At 37.5% G+C, this 23,374-nt stretch overlaps 1 protein-coding gene across 2 annotated transcripts in view; it reads left to right on the top strand.

Annotated features, from left to right (window-relative positions):
• Positions 1-23,374, top strand: part of SYT1 (synaptotagmin 1) — a 200,859-nt gene that overhangs the window by 104,095 nt on the left and 73,390 nt on the right. For both annotated transcript variants that reach the window (XM_028148620.2, XM_054719733.1), the window contains exon 6: positions 8,711-8,828. In XM_028148620.2, coding sequence (XP_028004421.1) covers positions 8,711-8,828 — 118 coding nt within the window. The remainder of the gene's footprint in view (positions 1-8,710; positions 8,829-23,374) is intronic.

Below are 23,374 nucleotides of genomic sequence, written 5' to 3'. Positions count from 1 at the left end.
AATCCAATGATCACAAAAATCAATACATGCCTGCTGTACATGATTATAATTATTCTACGTGATTATAATACATTATTCCTATAATTAATAGTTCAAAAGAAGATAACAGGGAGCTACAAAAGAATATTCAAGAAGGACCTTATTTAGTCTGGTGATTCAGGTATGGCTCCTCAAAATAAGTGGTCTTTGAGGTGAGGCATTAAATATGAGCATAGTTAACATGACATATTTAATGATATGAAGAAAACTGATGTGGCTAGAGCACACAGGGGACAAGTGGTTTCAGATGAGGCTGCGGAGTAACCTGGAACCAAACCCTGAGGAATATTGTAACTGATGTAAAGATGCAGGTCTTTATCCCAAGAGAGACAGGAGACCTATTTGAGTATTATAAGTAGATTAGTTACCTAAAAGGTGACTGCCCACTTTATTTCAAGAGTAAACTTAAGGAGACCAACTAACAGACTATTGGAATAATCCAGGTGACAGATTATTGAATTATGGTGATAAATATTCTAATATTGGAATATTAGAGATTTATTGGATAGGGGTGGAAACAAGTAGACCCATTTGAGAAATTTCTAATAGATTAAATCAGAGCTCTAAAGAAGTCGAAGGTCAATGATAATTCCCAGTTTTCCAGTTTGAGTGCTGGTTGAATGCTGGTACCAATCACTGAAATAGAATGAACCAAGTTTTTGAGAAAGATAATAAATCCAGCTTTTGGCATTTGAGCCTAATATGTGTATGAAATATTCTAATGTGAAAATGACAAGCAGATGGTTAGATGTATAAGTCTGTAGCACAGATAAAAGATCTAAACTGAAGATACAAATTTGGAAATCCCTTCTAAGAAGATTGTAACAGCCATAGACTGGGGTAATACCAGTTTATGAAGAAAAGAAATGGGCTAGGACTAAGCCTTGAGAAAGGACATCAAGAATGAGTGGCCCGGGGGAACAAAATTAAACTCAAAGACTCAAGGTCTCAAGACCTGCCTCTGCCTGCAGTCTGATTGTATTCATTCTTTATTATCCTCAGGCTATTGACCACAGGGTGGGGCCAGAGGTTTTTCCAACAGGGTGGGGTGATTGCTTCTACCTGCAGGCTGATTGTTATTCTCAATCTCTTTTTTTATTATTATTATTTATTTATTTATTATTTTAAAATATTTTTTGTTGATAGTATTACAGATGTCCCTCTCCCCCACCACACACACACATTCCCCCTACTCCCAGTTCCTGCTCTGCCCCAGGCCTTCGATACCCAATTATCTATATCCATAGGAAATGCATATATGCATAGAAGATTTTTGTTTAAATTCTTCCACCCCACCCCCTTCCCTCTGAGAATCATCATTTCCAGGCCTCTGGTTCCATTTTATTGACCGGTTTATTCTGTCCATAAGATTTCTTATTTATTTTGATTTTTAGATTTAATTGTTGATAGATATGTATTTATTGCCATTTTATTGTTTATATATTTGATATTTTCCTTCTTATTCTTCTTCTTAAAGAATACCTTCAATGCTGGTATGGTGGTGATGAACTCCTCTAGCTTTTTTTTTTGTCTGTGAAGCTCTTTGTCTAACCTTCAGTTTTAAATGATAGTTTTGCTGGGTAGAGTAATCTTGGTTGTAGGACCTTACTATTCATCACTTTGAATATTTTCTGACACTCCCTTCTGGCCTGTATAGTTTCTGTTGAGAAATCAGCTGACAGTTGTATAGGCACTCCCTTGTAGGTAACTAATTGCTTTTCTCTTGCTGCTTTTAAAATTCTTTGTCTTTAGCCCTTGGCATTTTAATAATGATGTGTCCTGGTGTGGTCCTCTTTGGGTTCCTCTTGTTTGGGACTCTCTGTGCTTTTAGACTTATAAGTATATTTCTTTCCCAGGTAGGGGAAATGTTCTGTCATTATTTCTTCAAATAGGTTTTCAATATCTTGCTCTCTCTCTTTTCTGGCACCCCAATTAAAAAAAAAAAAAAAAAAAAAAGAGTGGCCATAGACAAATAAATTGGATTAAAGAATCAAAAAAAAAAAAAAAAGTCAACAAATTCTGTTGAGAGTTCTGTCGATGAGACCAAAAAAATATTTGGCTTACTAATATGTGTGTCATTTGAAACAGGAACCATTTCAATAAAATGATGGAAAGAGAAATCAGTGGAACATATGTTTTTGGGACAATGATTGTAGCCAGTTCATTCAAGAAGTTTGGCTGTAAAAAGGAACAGAAGAACCTGAACTATCTAGAGAAGAGGGTAGTTCATATAGGATTTTTGTTATAATAGCAAACACTCATATAGTACATTTTAAGGGCCAATAACTCTTCTAACTACTTCACTTTGCCTTATAGTCTATGTTTATTTTGTTCATTGATTTTTGCATGCTTTATTGTATCCCAGTGCCTAGAACAGTACCTGGCACACAGGAAATGTCCAATAAATATCTGCTTAATGAAGACATAGTGAGTTAATGCCCATGTCTCATTCCAGTGCTCTTCCCACCACTCTGTTCTGCACTTAACTATTACTTTTTAATAGGCATTTTGATTTTCTATTTTATCATTCTTATTTTGATCACTTCAGAATATCCACTTTTCTGATGTTAGTTATTATTTCTAGAAGTACTCAAAGTGTAACTTTTAATCAAAATAGAAGTTAAAAATATCATGAAGAAATTTTGAAGATCTAAATCATAAACAGAAATTTATATTTAACTGCCTAAATGTTATGCTTATAGAAGACTAACTTGGTTTAAGCCCTTAGGGATTTTGCATATGCATTTCTTTGCCTAGAACATTCTTGCTCTCTTCTTCAACGGGCTCACATTGATTCTTCCTGCTGAATCTTTACATCTCAGCTCAAGTATTGGCTCTTTCAGGACCAATGTCATGACACTAACCCCTCTTACATGCTAGTAGTTCTGGCTAAAAGAGGAGAGCTAGCTAGAGACTTGTCTTAAAGCTACATTTGCATGGCAAGTTCATTCGTTTTACAAAGAACCTGCATTTGAGGTGGCTGGATCAATAAGGGCTATAAATCTCCTATTAAAGTCCAGACTCTGCAAAGTTTCAACCTTCTCCTCTTCGCTCCCATAGCGTTTGTGCTGCCTATACGGTGCAGTTATTACATTATGTTGTTTTTATCTACCTAAGTCTGTCTCTCCACTATATTCTGAAAATCTTAAAGTCATCTTATTCATCCAGACATATTGGAATCTAGAACCTGAAAGAACCCATGGTGGAACATAACAGTTATTTAATAAGAAATGAACGAATAATTGAATGAATACAAAGTTAATGGGTTATATAGTAAAAAATAAGTATTCAAAGGTATAACACACTGTCTCATTCACCTGAACAATTTACAGTACATTTGTATGCTGGGCCAGATTCAATCTTTTTAGCCTCAGGACATCCACAACAGCATTTCACACTGTGACCATCTGGACAATTAGATGTAAATACCGATTTGGCAGATACTTCAGGGCTATGAAAAGTAGTTGTGGGAATAAGATGAATTTGAAAGATACTACCACACAAAGGACATATTTAAAGCCACCCACTTTGTTATTTAGAAAAAAAAACCTGACATTGTCCTTCTTATAAATAAATAACATCTTAGTATTTTTTAGAAATGGAGGATACACATAGTCTGAATTTTCATTTTGAGAGATTATGGGACTGCCATTTAGTACTTGTCACCTATAAATAGATTCCCAACCACATAGAAAAATCCTCTACTCAAAGAATCTATCACTAACTTAACACATAGAAAAATCCTAAGATTAATATAAATAGAACATGCCTTTTTAAAATGTCACAGCATTAAGTCAATTCAGGTGTCTTTTAAAAACTCATTCAAAAGTATAGCATTTCCAACACACATGTGAACTTAGCCCCCATTTGCAAAGGTCACTAAGTGAACCCCTCTATTTATATATAAAATGAGGTGTGGTATTATAGAAGCCATCAAATAAATATTCATTTTAAATCAAACTTTATGTAGCCATTCCGTATGACCTCTGTTCTAATATCTACCATGCTTTTCAAAAAGGCAAGGTATTGCTGGAGTTGTCCAGCCAATCATTAATTTGTGTCTATTTAGTGGCTACTTTTTAAAAAAAAAATCATGGAATTATCAAGCAGCTCAGAACAAAAGTGCTTTCTGATTGTCAGCTCCCCATTCTAAAAGAGCAGGTTAATTTCTCTAAATCTCACAGTTGGAACTTTCTAACACTGACTGGCAGTTTCCACCTAGTGATCAAGGCAATTGACTAAAATAAATTATACATAAAGCTGAAATTCCTAATAGTAATAAGGCCCCCTTCATGAGATAATCACAGCAGCAAAAGCACTCATCTGTCGGCTGCAGCTCTACAGGGTCTTGCTTGAAATTACCTTATAAAAACTGTACTTCCAGCATGTTTTCATTTCTAGTTTTACGACAGGACTAAAATGTCAGTGAGAATGGAGTAGCCAATGGGCAGTCAGTTGGAATATTTGTTTGTCCTTCCAGATGGTAATCTGATGGTAAAGACAACTCATGATTTGAGTCTAAGGACCTTGCTTCAGCTCCACACTGAGACACTTATAGACCTTATGTAACCTCTGAGTCTCCAAGTTTTCATTTATAAAGTGGACATAACAGTACCTACTTCACAGGGCAGTTGTGGAGAAAACACACACAGAATTGTCAAGGAGCAATAAGGATCTGAGAGACAGATTTGGGTATCCTTTTTCTACATAAATTTTTTAAGAACCACTTTTGTTTTCCATCACCATAACCCTGCTAAAGGAAACATTTATAAAATTTAGAAATGTTTGATTTCTAGAAATTTAGAGTGATAGATAAAATATTTAATATTATATCTTTATATATTACTATCCAATTATCTTTCTTCCAAACTGACATGTGAAAACTATTAAATAAGAGTTTGATGTGAAAATGTCCACATAAAACTATCAGATCATTCTGATTCTTCTGTGTAGATAACAAGAGATACAATGGAACCTTCACATGCTAAAACCAGACTCTAGGGACAGGAATGGATTTCCGTCTAATTAAATGTCCTAAAACAATTAATCAAGGATAAAACCAGAATGTAACAGAAGAAAGTTGGCCCCATTCTCAAACTTTTCATTTTAGAAAATTATTAAAGCTGATTTTTAAAGAATTAGGAACAGCATATATTTATATCTCAGAAAGTTATAACTCAGAAAGTTTAATGAACAAGATAAAGGTTCACATGAGTTGGGTATTTTCCTCCCCCGTTTCTAGAAAATGAGTTGTTCTTTATATGCTTGGTTCCAAAAAGGACACAAATTCCAGAATAAACAGTGACTGGTTTTCAAATGGCTTATAGATCCAGAAATAAGATTTTAAAACACTGAAAAGTAACTTCAATTGATTGATAGAAAAATGTTTAATTTTGTGTACCAATTATAATTTTATGAGCAAATGAAGTTTTACATGTTTAAGTACCTAAGTTAGTCATATGTAGATCTGTAAAGGCTGCTAAAATAAGTACTTTTCCTTATTTTTCTTTCTCCCAAAGTTTCCATTTTGATATATTTTTTTAAAAAACTACTCCTTCTTTCTCTGTCCCATAGTTTTAAAATTACAGAAAACTTCACATATTTCTCCTACTTGAGATGTGGTTTTTCAAACTCCATAACTGCTCTCTTCTAAAACTAAATATTATGTAAAATCTTTAAAATTCCCTAAATATCATAAGATAGAATAAAATGATAGTAGGATGTAGGTAAGTTGTGACATTTGTTTTAAACAATTGAGATGCCAATAAATTAACTATGGAATTAAATTATGGGCCATAAAGAGAGGTGTCATTTAAAAGAGAACAGTCATGTCTAAAATGCCTAATTAGGACTGCTACAGTAACCTGGTTCTGCAACAAAGTGAGTTCCCCAGGGAGGGTCTTGTGGCAAAAGACAGAATCCAGCAAAAAGAACCCTCCTACTAATGAGCATTTTTGAACAGCAATTTTGTTCATTTACATCTCTCTTATCTCATAAAGTTCAGATAAATTTGTCTACACTTTGTATTAATTTCTCTGATATTGACTCTCATTCTGTATTTTCAAAAACTATGAAAAGTAATTTATTCCACTAGGTCCTTCTGATGTGTAAATTAATTGTAGGGGTGGCATTTCAGGTGAATTTAGCACATTAGAAGTAACTATTACCTACACTAATGGAAGTGAGCTATGACCTACATAACTCAAAAGGGGATATTATCTAAAATTGCCATTTGCTTTTTTGGAAATGTGTGGGAACTGATAATTCAAGCAAGTACCTTGTCTTCAAGGAATTTACAATCATGTGGGAAAACTAAGATGTGTGCACAATAAGACAAAAATAAGCCCTTAATGACTTAAGAGATGTATAGGTAAGATGTTCTGAGGACTCAAGGAATGAAAGAATGGGGGCTATAAACACATATGTTGAGCCCGGCTGGTATTGCTCAGTGGTTGAGTATTGACCCATGAACCAGGAGGTCACAGTTCAATTCCCGGTCAGGGCATATGCCCAGATTGCCGGCTCAATCCCCAGTAAGGGATGTGTAGGAGGCAGCCAATCAATGATTCTCTCCCATCATTGATGGTTCTATCTTTCTCTCCTTCTTCCTTCCTCTCTGAAGTCAACAAAAATGTATTTAAATTAAAAAAACACGTGATATTTTCAATATAAACACTCCTTAAGCAGAAAGAGCAACACTTCTCACACACACTTACTTACACAAACTGAATATATTACTTCTCACCTATAGATAAAGCATAGAACAGGTAGCTATGCCTTTCTCTCTTAAAGGTGGATATAATGAGTATCCTATAAAGGAATTACCTAGTACATGTAGGCAGATATTTCCACACTGGAGACTCTGGCTGATTTAGTATTCGTAAAGTTATACTAGTAGATAAAGCTAAATATGGTCATAATCCTATCTAATAAAGGGGAATATGCTAATTAACTGTCACACCCTCACAAACATGGCAGCGCCCACAGCCAATAAGGAGGGACTATGCTAATTGACTGCCACACCCTCAAAGATGGCGGCATCCATAGCCACATGATGGCAGCACCCAGTCCCCTCAGCCCCTCAGCCACACAGGGCCAGCCCAAGGGATGACCAAACGACTGAACAAGCAGGCTGCGTGGGGCAACCAGGCCGGCCGGGGGGGGGGGGGGGCCATGAGGGGTGACCAAGCTGGCAGGGGGGCAGTTGGGGGCAACCAGGCCAGCAGGGGGGGCTGTTGGGGGCGACCAGGCCGGCAGTTAGGAGCAACCAGGCTGGCAGAGAGGGGCAATTGGGGGCAACCTGGCTGGCAGAGGCGGGCAGTTGGGGGCAACCAGATCAGCACACAGAGGCAGTGAGGGGCAATCAGGCCAGTTGCGGGGGGGCAGTTAGGGGCAACCAGCAAGGCAGGCAGGTGAACAATTAGGAGCCAGCAGTCCAGGATTGTGAGAGAGATTTCAGACTGCCAGTCTAGACCAGCAGTCGGACATCCCCCGAGGGATCCCGGATTGGAGAGGGTGCAGGCTGGGCTGAGGGGACCCCCTCCCATGTACGAATTTTGTGCACTGGGCCTCTAGTAAGAGTATAACATGAGAGACTGTAACTCACTCCTATGTTAAAAGTCTATCTTCAGAAATCTGATAACCATTACCATATTTGAAACCAGAATTCATTTTTTTTGGCGGGGGGGGGGGGCAATAAGAAATAAACCCTAGTTTGTTGGATACCTAATTTCCTGTGGCAGAAAGCCATCTAGATCCTCCAGCATCTCCCACCTTATCTCCCTCACGCTTGTAAATACGAATGCGCAAGTTCTAACAACATGGTCCTTAATTAGTGATACCGAAGAGTAAGACACTTAAGGTGGAAGAACCCATAGCAGTTCTTTCTGGAAAAGTAAACACAAGTTTTGTATACCATCATCTTCAACTCTGACTCATTTGTTCAGAAATGCCTGGGTACAGCATTGGTGAATGTGCTTTGAGCGTAAAATATGGTATCAATTAAACAGGTGAGGGGTTATGGGATTCTTTTTTATTACTATGTATTTGTTTTCCAACCTGCCACTTAGATTTTTACCAATATTAGGATTTAGATTTTTACACATATTAGGATAAAGAAAGTTAGACCTCACTTGAAATGAGTAAAAATGAAAGTGCAAAAACTTACTTCGTTGTTTTTCAGCTACTAGAAATTCAGAAAATTCCAATCAATAGTCTTTTATCAAAAAACCTAAATATAAAGTATTAAACATAATCCTATTTGAGGTGTAAAGGGACCAAAATTTAGGTAGGGGTGATTTTAGTAAAGAAAGTGCCTGGCTCCTTTCAAAGGTATTTGATAAAGTTGAGAAGTTTGCCCGGAGTGTGACAGTGCCATTCAGAGTGGAGTCTCTAGCAAAGTCATCTTGGTCTCATTTCCTGAACCGTTGAATTATGGATCTAGTTCAATGAATGTTAAAGCATAAATGAGCTGTTTAAAAACTGAAGTGGGCTGCAATCACTCATGATGATACCTTAGTGAATGAAAGACCACTGGGCAGATGCCGATGAGCCTAAGAATTTTCCAATTCTAATTGTCATAATGCTCCTCCTGAGGAATTTACAATGTATTTGTAGACTATATTTATCTTTATCTGGAAAGTTACTTATGCTTGCATATTGGCTTTTGCAGCAAGAGAAACTGGGTGATATCTGCTTCTCCCTTCGCTATGTACCCACTGCTGGCAAACTGACTGTTGTCATCCTGGAGGCAAAGAACCTGAAGAAGATGGATGTGGGTGGCTTATCTGGTAAGTCTGTGATTTTTTTTTTTTTAAATGCTGTTTCATCATGGTTACCAAGTGCATAGCACACATGCTGTGACTCTCCAGTCCTTAATTGATCACTGTTCTCTTTCTTACGGATGCTGGGAGCAATCTCAGAATTCATCCCAACACAGTACCCCAGGAAGCCACTCGCAAAGTATTGGAATTGGCACAGAAGATGAAATCTATTTTCCTGCTTCATAGCACAAGTATCAGTTGCCAGTTCTATAGCATTGAAAGCTGAAAATGTTTGCTTTTCCTCTAAAAGGCAATGCCACCCTGGCCAGTGTGGCTCAGTTGGTTGGGTATCATCCTGTGCACTGAAAGGTTGCCGGGTTGCAGGCTCGATCCCCAATAGGAGCATGCAGGAGGTAGCCAATTGATGTCCGCTCTCACAACAATGTTTCTCTCTCTTCCCCTCTCTCTTCCTCTCCCTTCTTCTCTCTCTCTCCCTCTCCTGTCCTCTCTCTCTCTCTTTTCTTTCTCTCTCTCTCTCAAAAATAAGTAAATGAAGACATTAAATAAAATAAAAATACTATATACATATATATACATATACATATATATGATTTTTAAAAATAAAAGGCAATGCCTATGACCAACTATAATTTTGTTTAGTTTGGGGGGGTACTTTTTTTGGTTCAAAATTCACTCACCATATGAAAAATAGTATTTTATCTGAGACTTACTAGGTGTTTCATAGCCTAGTATAGTTTTTAAAGATACTGTTTAATTAAAGTTTCTGCATTTCAAAATATGTGTAAAATAAAGTCTGTTTGAGGGTGAATCCCCATGGTAATGCATTTATTTTCTGTAGCTTATATTGGAGATGGGAAAGACTTTGGGATTTAAAGTTCTATAAAACTCAACCTTCGTTTTTAAAAAAAATGGTGAGTAAAGTAGTATACTCTTGCTCAAAAGTCAAGTCAAGGACTTGTCATTTCCACAGTTGAATGTACTTTTTTTAATTTTCTGTGTGATTAAATCAATTATATTTAATTTTCCAGTAAATTATTATAGTGTGAGAAATGTTCTTGATAAGCCACAAGGTCATCATAAATAGACTACAGTTGTCATTGTTTGTAGCTGTGACACTAGAACTAGCATTAATGGTTATTCAGTGCTTTCTCCAATAAAAATTTTGCAAACTTCAAAAGGTCACCCTAATGCATCCTGGTGATTTTATATTCTAAAGCAGTGATATTCAACACAAGAACTTTTAAATATACTATACCTGAGTCAGGGACACTGACCTCTTTTCCTTTAGATTGTCAAATAAAAAATGACAACAGCCAACACAACAATAGCTGTCCAGTGTGAATGAATCAAAATTATACCTATTTTTTGTAAGATTGGCAAAAAATGTAATTACTAGTAATTAGTTTACATGTGCCATGAGATGAAAAGGTTGAAAATTGCTGTTCTAAAGTATAACAGCTAAAAAAAAAAAAAAAATGCTAGAGCTGAGTTTCTACTTACTGTACCACTAATTTGTTAATGAAATTCTCCTGGTGCCTCTTTATAAGTAAGTCGCCTGAGGAAGCTGCACTAATTCTTTCATGTCACTAAGACCTCATTTAATAACTTACTGCTTTCATTGCCTAATAGCATAACTGAGCATATTTAAAGCGATGAGCAGTTTCCTGTAAAGAGTACTTAATGTATCCATGTCTATACAGACATACCTTCCCTAGCGCTGTCCACTGAAAAGGCCTAGAAACAGGCTAAGTAGCCAAGAGCATCAAGCTAAGATTTGAAAGTATAATTCCTCATGAAAAGAACCTGGGGCGTATTAGAGAAATGGGAGATTCCAGGTGTGACCCAGAAAGTATTCAAGACAAGCCTGGACCATTCCATCTACCAGAAAGCAAGGGAGCTATCAAAGACTAGTGGGGAACCAACTTGAAGTGGTTTCCAATGACAAAGATGTGATCATTTAAGCTTCGTACTGATAGTGTGATGTATTCGAACCTTAAAAAATAATAAGAGGATTTGGGGTGTCTTCATGTAAAAAAATTCAGAGATATTTTTTTTTTTTTTTTTTGCCAAAACCGGTTTGGCTCAGTGGATAGAGCATCGGCCTGCGGACTCAAGGGTCCCGGGTTCGATTCCGATCAAGGGCATGTACCTTGGTTTCGGGCACATCCCCAGTGGGGGGTGTGCAAGAGGCAGCTGATCGATGTTTCTCTCTCATCGATGTTTCTGACTCTCTATCCCTCCCTCTTCCTCTCTGTAAAAATTCAATAAAATATATATTTTTTAAAATTCAGAGATATTTTTAATTACAAGAACAATTTACTACCAAATCACTGCCTAGTATCCTGAGGTATGACTTTAGACACCTTTGACCTTTAGCTTTCCTTTGGTTCAATAGCCAGATCCTATCACATGGTATTTTGTATCCTCTCTCACAGGTTCTGTTCCAACTCACATGCCAACAATATCATCATCCTCTGTGCCTAGTACTCCCCTAGTCTGCCTTCCAGTTCATATTATACCCCTCAAAGCTGCCTCCATTCTTTACTTAAGTCATTTTCTTTACCTGCAATTCTCTTCTTTTCACCAAAACCTAGCTAAAGTCTATCCATTCTTCAGGTTCAGCTTAAGTCTTATTTTCTCCATCCATTCAACAAATGTGTACTGTCTCTCGACCTTATGTTAGGTATTTCTTTTTTAAAATTGTTGCCTGTATTACAGATATCCCCCAGTCAGCTCCCTTTCCCCCTCCAACCAGCCCCAGCCCCACCCCAGGCCTTTACCACATTATTGTCTCTGTCCATGGGTTATGCATATATGCATATATGTTCTTTGGTCAATCTCTTCCTGTTCCCCCACCTCTCTGTCCTCTGCCACCTGTCAGTCTGTTCCGTGTATCTAGGCCTCTAGACCTGTTATGTTCATCAGTTTATTTTGTTCATTATATTTCATGTATAAGTGAGATCATGTGATATTTGTCTCTGACTGGCTTATTTCACTTAGCATAATACTCTCTAGGTCCATCCATGCTGTTGCACAGCGTAAGAGATTCTTCTTTTTTATAGCTGCATAGTATTCCATTGTGTAAATGTACCACAGCTTTTTTATTCACTTGTGTTAGGTATTTCTGAAACTACTAGTAGATTTGCATCATTGGACAAAACAGCCCAAAAAAACTACCCTCATGAAGCTTATGTTTTAATGTGGGGAGATGGACAGGAAGCCAATAAATAAGAAAAACACATAGTATGCCAAGAGGTGAAAAGTGCCACTGAGAAAGCAAAGTAGGAAGCAGGAGAAGGAATGTTGGGGTGTGGCTGTAAAGGGGGAGTCAGAGAAAGCTGCCTGGAGAGAGATGTGAGAGTGAGCCACAGGGTGGCTGGGAGAGAAAACATTTTAGGTAGAGGGACTCCATGAAGCCTTTTCTGATTCATCCCAATAGAACAAACCTTTCTCTTTTTCAAATGCCAATGGTAGTTTGTTTACACCCTTCAAGCATCACGCTTCTCTCTCACTAGACTGTGTTCTGTATTTATATCTCCCACGACGCCCTCACTGACTGCTAGCACTGAGCATAGCTGTTGAGTGAATAATGAATTATTTACAAAGGAGCTGTGGCCTGAAAAAAACAAGTCTTGCATTTCAAATTTGTTTAACCTACTTACCATTAAACTAACTTTAAGCACTTGGATGGTCTGTGTCAAAGTAAGTTGACCTATGTATGTCCTATGAGACCAAAATTATATAATGAGATCATTCCAGGTAATTCAAATGCCATATTACATTTGCTGGAAATGGCTGGTTAATTGGAACCGAAGTTGGATGTTTTGCCAAGGTTTAAATCCCACTCTGCCACTACTAGCAACTTGACTTTGGACAAGTTATTTAAGCTTTCTTAAGCCTCAGTTGCATTATCTATAAAGTGGGAGTAATTAAGAGAACCTTGCTTATAAGGTCCTTGTGATGAATAAATAAAAGCACTGGGTCTGTCACACCTAAATGCTCACTAAATATCACTAATTTTTTCTATTAGGAACTTTATCAAATCTTGGGTTAAATATGCAAAATGTGAACGCAACCAATGGACAGTTTAACCAATTGCTTGATTCAAAAATGGAAAAGGAAAGTTCATCGGTTTGTTTGATCAGGATTGCCTGGTCAATTCAGGCAAAATGCTCACAGTAGACCATGATTTGCATAGACCCAACAGTGAATCAAGAGAAGGCATGGAATTAAACAACAAACAAAACTGAAAAAAATAAGAAATGGAATACAGTTTAAAAATAATTTTTATTACTACTCTTCAACAGGGCTTGTTTATCTCCTGCCTATTGTGTTAATTCAAAATGCAATACACAAAGATTTTGCCTCAATCGTATACCCATGTAGCAATCCCTGTAAATTCCAACCCTTCTTTACAATTTAGAAATCCTTTTCTAACTTGGTATTTTCATTCAGTTCTCATTAGAGACCTCTGAGGCAGTTTCTGAAGGTAATAGCCTCAGAAAATTGAAGTTTAGAGACATTAGATAATGTACATAAATCATCTTGCTCCAGAGCTGGCACATAGGAGGGTTCAATACTGGCTATTGCTTTTGTCCCTAGTGTTAACAGTCAAAGTCACCTGATTTGTAGTTGCTATAGCTGTGACTGAAGCCCAGGCCCTCCGATTTCCAATGCAGAACTCTTTCCAATACACCATTCAGCTTTCCCCACACCCACCACCTTCCAGGTGGGACAATAGGCAGCCCCCAGCTCTAACATAGTAGAGGAACCTCTCTGCTTGGAGCTGTAACACCGAGATCCTTGGTGTTAATAAGGCTAGAAATGGAGGCTTTAAGGGTTTCTTGATGAGTGTGGAAATTTCCATATGTATTAATCCCTATAAATACTTCCAGAATCACAGAAGGACTTTTCTTGTGGCTTCTGGCAGACTTTTCTTCTTGCATGACCCAGTATGAAAGAGAATGCAGTCTCCTAAACCAGTCCTTTCCCCCTGTCCCTGAAGCTCACACGGAGTCCTTCTGAGATGTCTCTAAGTGTTTGTACTGCTGGGAACCACAGCAAATCGACAGGGGTAACAACGTTGTAGCCCTGCTGCCTAAATTACAAAGAAAACAACAAAATCATGTCAAGTATGGTGGTAAAAGGGTGCTGGGAAGACACACAAAAGAAACGGAAATTGCATGCATCTATTCCAGCAGTCTCCTGAACATGATGGAGCTAAAAAGGGGGCTATGAGGTGCGATCAGTTCAGGAATGGGCCCAGGGCTGGTTGGGAAAAAAATGTAGTTGTGTTCTTCCTCATCATCTCTTTCTCCCTTTTCCTTCCCTCCCCAATTCCCACCATCAGCCTTCTTCCTCACCATCCCCAGTCCTGTCTTATCTCTGTGGAAACTGTACTACAGAAAGCAAAGGGGAGGGCCGTAGGAGAGGTCCCCATCTAAGTCTCCAAAAAGGAGAGCAATGAAATTCAGAAATGGCAGCAACTATTTAAGGAAGATAATGAGTAAAGAATAAAGGGGACTCGCTGTAGTAAAGGAGTCACTATCTGAATTTGTCAGACTGCCAGTGTGTGGACTGGCCGCTGAGACTGACATCGGTAAGATTGACCTTGCCCACTCCCCCCTCCTCCCACACATACACACACATGCTTTCCCCTTTCTATGAGATGCAATTTTTAAAAATTGTTCATGAGTTTGTATTTTCTTGCATCTATTATCCTAGAAATAGAACTTGGGTAATACAGCCAATTTCAATATTTGGAGGCATCTAAGAAAGAACACACAAGTCAACCTTAGGGAACTACTAGATTCCACATAGAAACCATGAATCAGCAGAGACAGAGCATTCTTTCAGGCATTATTTATCAAGATGTGATATTCTACCTACATTAGTCACCCAGGGTCCATGTTAAAATTTAAGATTTCAGGGACTATCTCACACTAAGCTATACTGAGTATCTTGGGGTGGGAACCAAGATATTATGTTTTTTAAATCCCCATTTTAATTCTTATGCATCCTAAGTTTGAAAACTATGCTTTATAGAGCCTATAGTGATATCTGAAGCTACAGTGGTAATCATATCACAACATATAAATCTATCAAATCATATTTTATATCTTAAATTTACACAATGCTTTTGTTTTTGTTGTTTTTTAAATATATTTTATTGATTTTTTACAGAGAGGAAGGGAGAGAAATAGAGAGTCAGAAACATCGATGAGAGAGAAACATCGATCAGCTGCCTCCTGCACACCCCCTACTGGGGATGTGCCCGCAACCAAGGCACATGCCCTTGACCGGAATCGAACCTGGGACCCCTCAGTCCGCAGGCCGACGCTCTATCCACTGAGCCAAACCGGTTTCGGCAAATTTACACAATGCTATATGTCAATTTTATTTTAGAAATAAAAATAAAAAACAACTACCCTTTAGAGCAGTGGTTCTCAACCTTTCTAATGCCGCGGCCCTTTAATACAGTTCCTCATGTTGTGGTGACCCCCAACCATAAAATTATTTTCATTGCTACTTCATAACTATAATTTTGCTACTGTTAATGAATCGTAATGTAAATATCTGTGTTTTCCAATGGTCTTAGGCGACCCTGCTAGTGGTTCTCAACCTGTGTGTCACCGTATACATGTGGGCTATATGCCAATTCACCTCATTTCCTACTGTGTTTTATGTCGCGGCATTAAAAAGGTTGAGAACCACTGCTTTAGAGGCTCAAATGCTACCTCATAATTTTAGCTAAAGTCCATGTCAGCCAAATGCCAAGTTAGAATTTTTTTGGTCAGTGATGTAGATTACATCCTTTGCCTTATATACTGGAATTTTCTTAAATAACAAGTTCTATTTTTTTCATTAACCCAGTATCCTCTTTCCTGAAAATTACCTTTTCCACATGTGTAAACTATTGTCTTTTTTTTTTCTTCAGTCAATTCCACTGAAATAAGATAAACACAATAATGGTTCCTTTATATGTTCCTGACCACCAACCACCCTTATCTGTCCTTACATTGGTGCTGAAAGCATGACAAAGAAAACCACTCCAAATTCAATTGATTTGAGTTAAAAGCCACTAGTCTGGGAGCTGGGCCAATAAATAAAGTGGCAAAAAAACTTATAAGAGCCAATTAGTTATGGATATGCAAATTAATTGGCCCATGATATCAGGGTCAAGCAATAATATGCAAATAAACTGGCATCTTATTGAGCTAACAGGACAGGAATATGCATAATAAGTTGGCTGTGATGTCAGAAGGCTTCATCATGATTTTAGGCTTGAATGTTAGAATATAAAATTCTGTGACACTTCAAAGCATTTAGTTACAATACTGATAAAATAGTCTAAATCCCTAAAATGTGAATAAATTGATCTAAAAAAGAAATGACGAATCTTTACACTGGATTATCCTAGAAACAGAGTCATAAGAAGGTTTGTAGCCAAGCCCTATGCAAGTTGAGCCCCAGGCATAGTTACCACAGAATGGATGAAGTGCTATGTCCAAAGGACTAATGATGGTTTTAAGAAAACGAAAAGAGAAGCTGTGAGATATGAGCTATATTTGAAATCAAGAGAAATGAGTGATAGGCTGAAATGTACTAGTTAGAACAGTTAGCACAAAAATTCCTAAAGAAGTCCATTAGCTGGCAGGTATAGGTCCAGTCATTCAACAAGCATCATTTGAATGTGCATTGAGCTAGGCACTGTGCCATCCTTGGGTATGCAGGTAAAAGCCACAGCCGACACATACATAGCACAGCGTGAGCCAGAAGACCTTCTAAATGCTTCATATATGTTAAATGATTTAATCCCTCGCCCCTTTGAGGAGATTCTATTTTTAATGCTATTTTATTGATGGAACTAAAGCACAAGAGGTAAATAACTTTCCCAAGGTCACAGACTTAGTTATGTGCTGAGTTAGAATGTCAACCCAGTCTGTCTTCAAACTCCATGAATAAAGCATATGGCTTCTAAGTCCTTATCCTTTCTCAGCAGGTTTAACCTGGAGAACAGATGGCTAACGACATGTTACAGTTTGAGAAATGGCCAAAAATTCTACCCTTTTCCAAATTTCCTTTGTACCCAAACTGAAATTCCATCATGAAGCCACTAATAGAAATTAGTTTGTTGATTGTTTAATTAGTGTTTGGCTACTTACACAGCAAAGACAGGATCAATGAGTCCATGAGATCAGACATCAAATTATTTATTAGATTTCTAGGCTGAAAGGAGCACCTCAGTTTCTCCCTTTTGTACAGATTGGCATGTTATTTCAGTGATTACGTCTCTGTTCACTAAAAAGGATGAGATGTTCTGGCAACATCCCTTCACCTTTATCAAGGGATGTTGCCAGAACATTTTGGAAGAAAGTCCTAGTCTAAGGGATCTGAGTGCCTACTAGGTGATAGAGAAAGAACTAGAGAAAAATGTTATCTACTACAAATTTAATTAAGGGCTGACTCTGGAAAACAGTGTATCATATTGTGGGGTTGAGGGTGGAGTTGGCAATAGATGGAATAGTACAAAAGCTTACTACCATTCTAAAGTACTATGGGACTCTGTGGGTCAAAATTAAATACTGAAATATTAAATTAATTGGAATTGTGCCCTAGCCAGTTTGGCTCAGTGGATAGAGAGCATCAGCCTGCGGACTGAAGGGTCCCCTGTTCAATTCCGGTCAAGGGCACATGCCCGGGTTTCAGGCTCAATCCCCAGTGGGGGCATGCAGGAGGCAGCTCATCAATGATTCTCTCTCACCATTGATGTGTCTATCTCTCTCTCACTCTCCCTTGCTTTCTGAAATCAATAAAAATATATTTAAAAGAAAATAAATTGGAATTGCAATAGACAACTTACCAGGAAAAAGAGCTCAGCTGGAAAATGTCAACAAGACAAATCTACAGATGGAGAAGTAGGATGCCAAAGAGGTCTGTGCTAAGGCATTTTTACTAGTCACCATGAAATTCCCAATTTTGAAGGTGACAAACGCTTCCAGCTACTGAAATTTCAACTTCAGGGGATAAATAGAAAAATCTTGCTAGGCTGAGACAGCCAAATGTGGTAGATGACCTCCAGTATGGGCAAGCTCAGAAACAATGCCTAAAAGAGGGAAAAAAATAAAGTATAAAATAATAGGGTCAATTACAAACCAAGAAAAAGGTCACACAGAACCATCACTGAGGACATTTACCAAGTGTGCTGCTAAAACCAAAGATGCTTGGTGTTGTCATACATTTTATAAATACATACAAGAGAAGAAAAATAATGCCCTACTTTTGTCTTACACTAAGGCCCATCCTTTGTGTGGTCAACCACCTTACGAAAGATATAGTGGTATTATATGACCAGAGGAGGGCAACTAAAACAGGGATAAAGTCCTACCCGGTTTGGCTCAGTGGATAGAGTATCACCCTGCAGACTGAAGGGTCCTGTGTTTGAGTCCAGTCAAGGGCACATACCTTGGTTGCAGGCTCAATCCCTGGCCCTAGTTGGGCCCAGGCGGGAGGCAACCAAATCTGTCTCTCTCACATCCATGTTTCTCTCTCTGTGTCTCTCCCCCTCCCTTCCATTCTCTCTAAATATCAATGGGAAAATATCCTCAGGTGAGAATTCACACAAAAATAAAAATTTAAATAAATAAAATTGGGGTGAACTTGCAGTGTGTGAGGACATGCTAGGATTCGGACTTTGTAGTCTGGAAGAGGAAAGCTGAGCACAGAGATGATTAAAGTTTGAAAACCATCAAAGGTAGAGCTAGAGTAATACCTGACTGCTTATCACATCCCACAATACTAGAATTAGGAAGCAACCTTGGTCTTTGAAAGAGCATAGATAAAAGGGAGGGTCACTCGGCGTGACCTCAAAGGCATCTTGCTACTCAAAAATTGTCATCCAAATTTCCTTCGCTGTTTTTCAGTTGGGTTAAGTAAAAGCTTGTTACTCTAGAAGATAGAGCAGGTAGATATAAATGTATGGGTCCGTTTGGAGTAATGGGCTTAAAAGGGGGCATCTCTCTAAACCTTTACTGTGTGTTGTACTGTAGGACCCCATGCCTTTCCAAGGGCAACTATCAGAAACAGACCCCACAGCTGCCTCTCTCACAATCCAACCCAGAACAGCTGCATTCCCATCCTTGAGTTGCATTCCATCCTCTGCTCCCCTTTCAGTACAAGGAAAGGAACGGGGAGAGTCAGATTTGCTAAGAGGCTGTTGTGTTGGGAGAATTAAAGCCCCCAAATAGTCCTGCTTTTTAAAACAAAATTTGGTGGGCTTTTTAAGGGATATTACCCACATTTGATAAGGAGTTTTTCTACTAAAACTATTAGAAATATACAGCAAATGTGTATGCCATCTTTCTCTTCCTTTTATGAAGCTACAAGATTCCTGTGAGGCTGACCATGGGTGACAACAATGGAAAATACTATTGAGTCTAAAACACTGTAAAGATGCTCAGAGAAATGGAAACATCAAACACGATCTTTTTAAAAAAAAATTGTACTTTATTATAGTTACCTACACTTTCAAAAGGATATTTGGGGGTTTTTTGGTCCCTTAATCCCTTATCCCTAATATATGTTATAAACATGCCACTCTTTCCCCCTCTGCTTCATAGTTTCGCCACCTGCTCATCATATAGTAGCCTTATTATAATGAAACAGCAGCCCTATGAAAACAGTTAAATCAAAATAACCAATGTAATTCTTGAATTCAATTGGTTACTTAGCTGTCATTTTCAGATTTTTCTTCCTTCCTTTATTCCTCCTCATTCCCTTTAGTAATAAAATAAACAAACAAAGACAAAACAAAATATCCAGACTATCTCTAGGAGATAGAGGAAGGGAGTGACCCAGAAATAACATTACTACGGTTCTTTCTCAATGACAGCCATGAAGACATTTTTTTCAGTGAAAAAGTAAAGATAAAAATGGTCCCCTGGCCACATGTTCTGCCCAGAATGAACAGATAGGACCATGATGCAGCATCCTATCTGCTCACTGCTTTATAAACCAACTCCCTATGAAAGGAAGTCAAGAAGCCACTGCAGCGTGTTGCCTTTCTGAATTACTAACGACCTAACTTTTGCTATTCATCATTGCCATGATCCCTGGGAAACCAAGAGACTTCCTATATGTTTTTTCTTACAAAAAAAATAATTTTTAAATGTTTACATATGAAATTAACTTTTTTACTTAAAAATATGAAATAAGCACTTTTTATATTATCAGGAACACAAACTACTTTTACCCAAAATGAAAGCAATATAGGTTGATAGATAAGAAATTCATAGCTTTCAAATGTCTAATTTCAGCCCACAATTTGATAGTCCCCCATGAACCAAAAATTGGTGAATGCACATTTAGAGATAGTATGCTTGCAGAACTAATACATATAGAACTAATCTGCATGAAGCTGTGAGATTGCATAGTTATCCACTGATCTAACAGCTGCCATTTGGGCATATGATGGTCTTTCATATCCTAATTAAGGAAACAAATGCCTTTATAATATTTCCCCAGTTTTTAGTTTTAAATTTTAGAAAAGCTTAAGAAATAAAGTTAAAATAACCTATAATCCCATCACTTATTTTAATATGTAAGGAAAAAAATAAAGTCCCCAAACTAGTCCTTCTAACCCCTTCCCATTCAGAAGTAGTTGTCTCAAGGAAACAATTTGAAGTTTCATATCCAGATTTTCTTTTCTGCTTTATGTAAATTAAACACATATACATACATATGCACTTTATACAAATGGGATCATATCAAACACGTTATTCTGTGAGACTATTGCACCTAGCAATATAAATAAAGACCCTTCCAGGCCAGTACATATAGATGTGTCATTACTTTTATACTCATTGTATAGCATCCCTTTGTTTGGATGTATCAGAATATATTTCATAAGTCCCTTATAAATATGTAATTCTCTGAGGAAAACTAACTGCACCAGAGGACTTAAATACCTGAATAAATAGAAGAATGCACTCTTGGATAGGAATACAATACAGTAAAGATGTTAGTTTCTCCCAATTTCATAATAAATGTTATAAATGCAGTTAAAAGACAAGTAACAGATTGGGGAAAAAGCAGGTAAGGCAGTAATGTCCCTATAATCAAAGAGTTCCTCCATATCAATAAGAGAAAGAAAAACAATGGGGAGAAGTTCCCATATTTTTTAATGTTCCTGAAATTTTCTTGCTGCTGCTTCTACTATTGGCTCCTGTTGATGGTAAAATCTTACATTTATACAGTCTCATCATGCCTCTAAATAAGAAAGGATTTTAAAGTAAGATGCAATTAACCTAAGTTCAAAACCTAAAAAATGTGTTGCTTTAAAAAGACAACTGCAATTGATTGCAAAGAGTACAAAAAAAAAAAAAAAGAGAAAGAAAGAAAGAAAGATCCGGTCATTAGCTTGTAGCTTTTCATCAGCTATATTTGCAGGAGTTTGAATCCATTAAAACACTCAATCCAGCAGTACTGTTTTGATAGCAAGTTGCAGATACCTGTGACAGTCAGTGTAAAAATATCTACCTTTACAAAAGTAAAACCAACATTTTTAAGAGAATTTACAAAACTACTTAAACATTTGAAAGCTGCTTATACTAAAAGTTATCAATTGAAGGTGTACATCTAAAAAGTACTCTTGATCGCAACAGTACTTTCTTCACATGCAGTGAAGACATCAAAAATGAAGCCAGCCTAAAAGAGCTATATTTCAGTGACGCTTCGGTTCCCTATATAATTGGAAATCTAATTTAATCTTAACTGAAAGATATGTTCATGTATTATATAAGAATTTCACTGAAAACATTTTAAAACAATTTAGTGGCAGAGATTTTAGAAGAGGCCTTATGAATGCTTATGAATTATGTAAGTCTGAACTTTCATTTTAATAACTTCATTAAAATATAAAACCTTAAAAAGCCTCTCAACAAGAATTTAACTTCATAGAAATGCTTTATATGTGCCCTGACCTTGCCAAAAGGCATGCCTAAGGCATCATTCACAGTTATTACAGGGCAAAGCCTAATAATAAATACCTATCTGAAAATGCCAGCATTTGTCCTCGCCTCCATGGCCTCCACGGGAGTCCCCACTGGGCCATCAACAGACCCTCTCCTGAGAGACAGCGGGATGCATCCAAAAAGGAACAGCCACCAGCTTTGGAAAACCTGGATCTGAAGCCTTTAACCTTTCAGATCCTCAGTCTGTTCATCTATATAATTGGGATGTTAATGACAGCATGGCTGTTGGGTTAGCAAATGAAGTATAGCAGGTCCTCAAATAACATCATTGCCATCGTAACATCGATGAGACTCTGTAGGAACTTAACTGGTTTATAACAATTAGCCTATAGTAAAATTGGTGTCATTATACTTTGTTTCACTTAAAGTCACAGACCCATCTTGGACATTAACTGTAATGTCAGATGGAAACCCTAAGATTAATAGCACTGTATAAATGTTGGTTGTTTCTAAGCAAGGGACAGCTCTTGGTCAACTCTATTTTTCTCACCATATCTTCGTTCTTAGAAAATACATTCCTACACAGCTCACAGAAATATTGCACATGTGTATGTGTGTGCTTAAAGAATGCAATTCCATTATTTGGACAGCAGTCATCTGCTTAGATTAACCTATCCTAGGAGAACATGCTAAGGTTCACCAGCAAATTCTGCCCCCTCCTCTGTTACTATTTGGCCATAAAACTCAGTTTATTTTATGAAAAATAAGACCAGTAGTATATTTCTCAAGTACTATATTTCTACCACCTTCAACTTCTTAAGTTATTTATTTGAACTTTCTAAGATACCAGATTTGTCTTCCAAGTGGGTTTTTTGTTTGTTTTTTGTTTTTTTTTTTTTTGTTTTTTTTTGTGTTTGTTGTTGTTTTGTTTTTGGGGGGGGGTTGGTTTGATTTTTTATGATAACCGGCTTAAGACAAAAGCAGTTAATTGGGCCAACAAATAGGAATAAAGAGGAATTGAGCCTCTCTCATCCTAATTATCAAGAAGGTGCCTGGTTGCTAGACAAACTCTCCCTCTCTAATATGAAACACCATGAAATGGAACAGTAAATTACTGTTGCTACGTTAATTTAACTAGAAGTGGCAGGGCCTGATTCCAAAGCAACCACCGTTTGTCATCCAAATGATGGCCCAGCAGATGAATACCTAATTGGATACAACATGAGTCAGCATTCATTGCCCATTGTAAGTGCATAACTGAATGGTTTAAGATTCCAGCTTTCATTTAGCTCTACAAATTCTCAAATCTTTACAAATAACACCAACATGAGAGAAGTACCCATGTAAACTCTCACATTCCTGCAAAACTTTCACTCTCTTTGGCTTCTTTTCCTCCAGCTGATTTCCTTTTCTACATCAAACACATTCCCAGGCTGTGCCCAGCCTAGCCAGTTTTTTTTTAAATGAAAATTATCTGGCTGGATTATGCATCTACTCTCCAGCCTTCACCTTAAATCAGATGGATTGCTCCACTTGCCAACAGGAAAAACAGCTCAGTTAAAACACTTAAAAACTAGGTAA

The sequence above is a fragment of the Eptesicus fuscus genome, chromosome 7 (assembly GCF_027574615.1).
Source record: "Eptesicus fuscus isolate TK198812 chromosome 7, DD_ASM_mEF_20220401, whole genome shotgun sequence".
NCBI classification, from domain to species: Eukaryota; Metazoa; Chordata; class Mammalia; order Chiroptera; family Vespertilionidae; genus Eptesicus; species Eptesicus fuscus.
The sequence above is the reverse complement of the archived record's forward strand: the minus strand, read 5'-3'. Positions and strand labels throughout refer to the sequence as shown.